The 6,000-nt window shown below is 41.7% G+C and overlaps 1 protein-coding gene across 6 annotated transcripts in view; it reads left to right on the top strand.

Moving 5' to 3' along the window:
- The first annotated feature begins 2,887 nt into the window (after nt 1-2,887).
- LOC120416081 (protein spire) overlaps nt 2,888-6,000 on the top strand; it is a 343,750-nt gene continuing 340,637 nt past the window's right edge. For 5 of the 6 annotated variants that reach the window (XM_039577761.2, XM_039577763.2, XM_039577762.2 and 2 more), the window contains exon 1: nt 2,888-4,607. In XM_039577761.2, the coding sequence (XP_039433695.1) occupies nt 4,118-4,607 (490 nt within the window). In that variant the 5' untranslated portion in view covers nt 2,888-4,117. The remainder of the gene's footprint in view (nt 4,608-6,000) is intronic. The other variant, XM_039577758.2, reaches the window with a different exon arrangement.

Genomic DNA, 6,000 nt, shown 5'->3' with positions numbered 1-6,000 from the left:
TTTAAATGGGATTTAACCCGTAAAAAAATATTTTTTCAAAAATGTCACTTTTTGAGGCATTTTCGCCACTGAAGCGTTTACTTTCTACATCATTGGCGTGTAGGCCAGATCCTTGCGCATCTTTTGGTATATATGACATTGAAATTTGGAGCAATCTAGAGCTCGGTACAGGCCTTCAAACTTTAGCATTTTTTCGAAAAATCGGTCCCGGCAAAAAAGATATGCGTCGCGCCTCGCGACGCCCTAGACGCCATTTGATTTTGCTGGGGCCGATTTTTCGAAAAAATGCTAAAGTTTGAAGGCCTGTACCGAGCTCTAGATTGCTCCAAATTTCAATGTCATATATACCAAAAGATGCGCAAGGATCTGGCCTACACGCCAATGATGTAGAAAATAAACGCTTCAGTGGCCAAAATGCCTCAAAAAGTGACATTTTTGAAAAAAATATTTTTTACGGGTTAAATCCCATTTATAATTGAAGGTCGGAGCGCCAGCTCCTGTTACGTCCAATCAAGCTCATATTTTGGATTTGGGCTTAGTATGCCCACCGGAACAAACCCTTGAATGCCCGCCAAAAAGTCATTTTTGTTACACTCTAATGTAGATTGAAGGGACTGAAGAATTCATCGATAGATGGAGAATTATTGATATCGAGAAGATCGACAGCCAGAGAGTCGACTGTATTACAAATAGTGCAACACAGCTTTGAAAAATCCAGAGACATTGAAATATGTTTTCAAAATACTTATATCTTATAATAAAACAGTGATAAACATACATTTTCCTGCGTTTATAATATTTTTTAGCGTGTTTGATCTCGTTTTTAACATTTTGAATATAACAATTCAGACTCGATTACCCGAAAACAAATATTTTTTCGCTGGCTTATTTTCTAATGTAGTATGCTAACAGGCAATCAAACACTCAAATTTTATTAAAATGAGGGCGAATTTGATGTTAAAAGCAAGTATTACTAGTGTCCAATTAGTGAAACAATCAATTTTGACCTACTGTGACCGGTACCAGGTGCCCCGGGGGAAGAAGTGGCCACACTTTGGTCCAGTAAAAAGAGCAAGATGCATGTCAAACTTCATGATTTTTCAAAACCATTGCATGAAATGCGTTTTCAAGACGAATTGAAGAATTTGGGAAACTTTTTTTTTAATATCATATAAAAAATTAAAAATATTTGGTTTGGTTGAGCGTTTTAGCACAATGCATTACTATGAAAACAAAGAGACGAGTTGTTCCACTATATATTTTTTTTAATTTGCAAACGCTTTTAATGCATTGGTTTTGAAAAATCATGAAGTTTGACATGCATCTTTCCCTTTTTACTGGACCAAAGTGGCCAATTCTTCCCCCGGGGCACCGGGAACCGGTCACAGTAAGGCTACTCTGTTGAAATCATGACTTTTGAAATGCAACATGCCAAAATTACTGGACATCCTGGTCAATCTTCCACCGGGGTCCCGGAACATGGTTACATTTTCCAATTCTGTACTGTCTTATCTTGAGGGATCTTTATACGTCATATCTTGTCAAGAGCGACATTTTTCGTTGATATTTGGCCACAGGGGATTTTTTTAAAATCGTCGGAATAAAAGTTCCGGTGAAAATCCGGCTATATCTCGGTTCCCCGTGGTCCACCCAGGATGAAACCACCTCCAATCGATTCCCAGGACTTTTTTACATAAGAAAAGTCTTGGGAGGACTTGGGTAACTCACTGTGAAATGCTTGCAGGGCAAACTATTTAGCTTGAGGTTAATATCCGAAGGCCTTCTTATCATCACCAAAAATAACAGTGCTGAAATAATGGTTAACACTCAAACGCTCGGGTTGTCATTTCTAGAGTTTTTTTTTAAAAGGTCCAATAAACTATTGTCTTTCCTATGTTTATAGGACCTATTAAAAAAAACTCTAGATTTGTTTCCTTTTTTTCAAATGGCAGAAACATGGCAGAGCCTCGTTGGATAAACGTACGACTCGTGCTGAAAAATAATTTTAGCAATTCCGTCGTGAAACTTCTTGCTTTTCTGTCATTCTCATGCGATGAAACGGCCTACTTTACTACTTTGAAATGGGTGCTGGAAAGTTGAATTTTTTAACACTAGTAACTAAAAGTAATATTTTTCAATATTTTTTAGTTTTGAACGTTGAATTAACTTGTAACATGGATGTTTGACATGAAATTCTTTTCCGGAATTTTTCGGAATTGCAAAAAATGTTGTAAGCAGATCGTTGCAAACCTTGATTTTCTCAGCACTCGTCGTATACATCCAACTCGGTAAACCTTGTTGGGTAAATGTTCGAACCGTGCTGAAAAAATCTTCTTTTTGCAACTTGTTGCATAAACTACTATTTCGTCAATCAAAAAAAGATGGAGGATTCACAACATACTTGGCTTAAACTCTGATCTAGTACATAATTCCAAATTTAGTTTGACAGAAAATGCGGAGCTAAAAAGTGCGGCGAGAGTGGAAATTGCTCGGTTCGAATTAGTGCCAATGTGACAATAAAATGACAAAACGTTACAAATTACACAGTATCGACCATTCCACGAATCTCGCATCACTGCCACATTTCCATCACCCCTCTTCCATGTTCACCGTTTCCCCACGCCTCCCCTTTTATGCACTCAGCAGCCGCCAGCTGATGGCCCCCACGTGCTCGCCCCCAAGCGCGACCGAAACCGCATACCGGCATGCGCGCGCCAGAGCGGGAACGCACCAAAACAAACCTTTCGCAACTGTTCTACGGGCGTCGCGCTCTCGCGTGAGAGGTTTCCGCACAATCTCTCGCGTATAACGCTTTTTCACGCGAGAGAGCGAGCGACGCCCGGTTCGGCGCTTATACGCAAAGCTTTCCTCTCCGGGCCAGTTTTCGGTTGACGCTCGTGCGGTGCAGTTGTGGTGCGCGCTTGAAGAGTGCTTTTCGTGCGTGCGTGCGTACGCGTGTGTATGTCGTGTGTTTTTCGTGCGCGTCGTGTTTTATTGTTATGTTGCGATATTTTTTGGGGGAGCATTTTTCGACAGAGAAAGAATAAAAAAGTTTTCGTTGACCTTTTAAAGCTTTAGAGAAGCTACGATTTTAGTGCCAGCTTGGTGCAGTGAAATCCGGAAGAACCCGCAGCGATTTGTGGGGTGTGTGAGAGCGACCTTTCGGCGCTTACGGGGCCAAAATAAACAAGTGAATTTCGTGAAGAATAATAACAAGTTGCGTTAGCGCAAGCAGAGAGAAGCCTCTTGTGTTGTGGTCATCATTCAAGGTAGCAATTGGAGTAAAGAGAAGACCAGCGCGAAGATTCGTCAGCATCCCAAGAAGATAAAAAAGATCATGCAGCACTGTGTGAGTGTCGACTTTGTTATCAGCTCGTGTTGATATCGCACTGAAAGAAGAGGCGACAAACCAAGAAGAAGATACAATCGGTGGTGACGTTTCTCTTGTCGGTCCAAGAGTTGTCAACCTGAGTGTTTTGAAGGGTTTTCGGGTGACGATAGTGACCCTGAAACCTCCGGTCAAGGTGGTCAAGCGTTGGGATAAATCGGCACTGCGTGACACGGTGTGAGAGTGTGTTTGTGGATGTAGTGTGCAAAGAAATACACCGATACAAGAGTCACCCATACCGGAATACTTGGGAAGAAATCGATTTCCTTACGGGGAGGCGATACAGCACAGTGGTTGAGCACGTGAAGTTCAGCAGATTGCAGGTCAGCGGTAACCATTGTGACCTGTCAAACAATGTGACAGTTCGACGAGTGTCACAACAACAACAGTGCATTGTCGTCGTCGGTGGTACCTGAAGCAACACTGCGTTGAGGAAGACCGTCGTGTGTGATAAGAAATTGTTTATTTTTGATAGCAGCGCCTACTCATCCTACGAGGCCGAAACACGGTCCCGAAGTTCAACCCCGGGGTAGAAACAACCATCTGTGTCGCGTTTGTGTTTGTGTTTCGTTTTGTGCGTGCGTGTGTAGAAAGCAATGAGTGCTATGTTTGTGTACAACAAAGTGCAGCCGATTCTGTACTGCTTACGACGCAGAGAAGATCTTTAACTAACCCCCTGTCACAATAACCCACTACGAAAAAAAAGAAGAACCAAACCGACCGTTCGGAATGGCCGAAGAACCGAGCAGTCCCATTCCGGCGTGTCCGCCGTTGCCCAAGGACCTGGTCGCGGCGGTGACCTCCCCGCGCAAGCCTCCACCTTCGAAACCAATCAATCGGGATGTAAACAACCGGCGATTCCCAAAGGCCGCCCCCGTAGTGGTGACCCCCAACGAGGACACCGTATCGCTGGAGGAGGTCCTGAAGACGTTCAATGCGCCCATCTCCGAGGACCAGGCGTGGGCGTTGATCTACCAGAGTGCGCGCATGTTCAAGGCCGCACTGCTGCAGGAAGGCGAAGGGGGCGGGGACGGGGATGATAGTGGTGGGGGAGGGGGCGACGATGGGGACAGTGGAAGTGGTGGGGGTAGTGTTAGTGGGGGTAAGGGTGGGAAACGGAGAGGACGGCGACGCAGGCCGGAAATCCGGCTGCCGGTCAAGACGCGGCACCTGAACGTCAACAAGGACGGGAGCTGCTCGGTCGCGGTCGGAGATGAAGGTGAGTGTACTTTCTTTTGAGTGAACTCTTAAACTACTCTAAAGGATAAACAAAAATCGAATCATGGCTTTTTTACAGTAAATACGAGTTTAGCGTTTTCATATTTGTTAAATTTTAGTACTTGATGCCTGTTCCATTGTTTTTTTTTTTATATTTCATCACCGCCCTAATCTTGGATCACAAATTCCTAGATCACCTTTAAATATTTTTGGAGACAAATTTGAGCGCATTGACCTTAAATAAGACAACTTGTTTTTATTCGATAATCCAGAGATTCGATTTATTTTGAAAGTTATAGGCGAATTTCTTTTTAATTGTAGTGTTTAATTTTAAGGTAATTTTAAGGTAAAGAGTACTTTTCTAAAACAACCAATGTGCCATTGTTTTCTTATGCACATGGGACCTTCATTAAAGAAAGCGAAATATATTGTGCCGGGTCCGGTGGAGCATTGGTTAGCGTGGTAGCCTCTTACCCCAGTAAGGCCTGGGTTCAATCTCAGACAGACCCGGTGGCATTTTTCGAGACGAGATTTGTCTGATCACGCCTTCTATCAGATGGGGAAGTTAAACGTCGGTCCATTTGCGTAAAAGAGGTTTTGGGTGACTCACCTCACATAACATTCGGACGTCTAAAAAGCTGGAGTAACACGGGAAAAGGGCGGATACAAATTTTGACAGTTTATACTATTTTAGCTTCAGGAAACTTTTTTACAAAACTCGAAGTGTAAAACAATAGCTAGCCTCCCCAGCTACCCCTCAACACTTTAGGGCTTGTTCAATAGTTATTTGTTGTCTCGGAATTTGCAAAATAGCTGCAGCTGTCAAAGCATTTTATGCGCCCTTTTCAAATGTTGCTCAAGAAATGAGCAGAAACTGGTAACAGAGACCACAAAAGACCCAGGGGTCGCATTTTTTGAAATTTATTGAAGTATTAAAACTTACAAATACTAAAATTTCAACATGAGGAACACAAAACAAAAATAATATTGACAAAAAAAGTATGAAAATAATGTCCAAACACAAATTTCGTTTAAAATAACTTGTACAATCGATTGTAAACAATTTAGAAAACATTGCATAACGTTTATTTTATTTCCAGAGTTTTTTTTTGAATAGGTCCTATAAACATATGAAACACAATAGTTTATAGGTCCTTTAAAAAAAACATTAGATTTGTTTTAATTAAATATTTTTGAAAATGAGCGCGATTTGTTCGCCTCCGCTTTGTCCGAGCAACCAAAATTTCAAATAAAATGTGTAGTGGCATAATTCAGGCTTAATTTTGTAATATCCCAAATGAATTTTAAACATTGAAAATCGGAAAATAAAGGTTTGAAGGGTGAAAATCATTGTCATTAAAATGTATTGTTTCATACATTATTATTATTTAAAA

Source organism: Culex pipiens, chromosome 2, assembly GCF_016801865.2.
Source record: "Culex pipiens pallens isolate TS chromosome 2, TS_CPP_V2, whole genome shotgun sequence".
In the NCBI taxonomy this organism is placed as follows: Eukaryota; Metazoa; Arthropoda; class Insecta; order Diptera; family Culicidae; genus Culex; species Culex pipiens.
The sequence above is the reverse complement of the archived record's forward strand: the minus strand, read 5'-3'. Positions and strand labels throughout refer to the sequence as shown.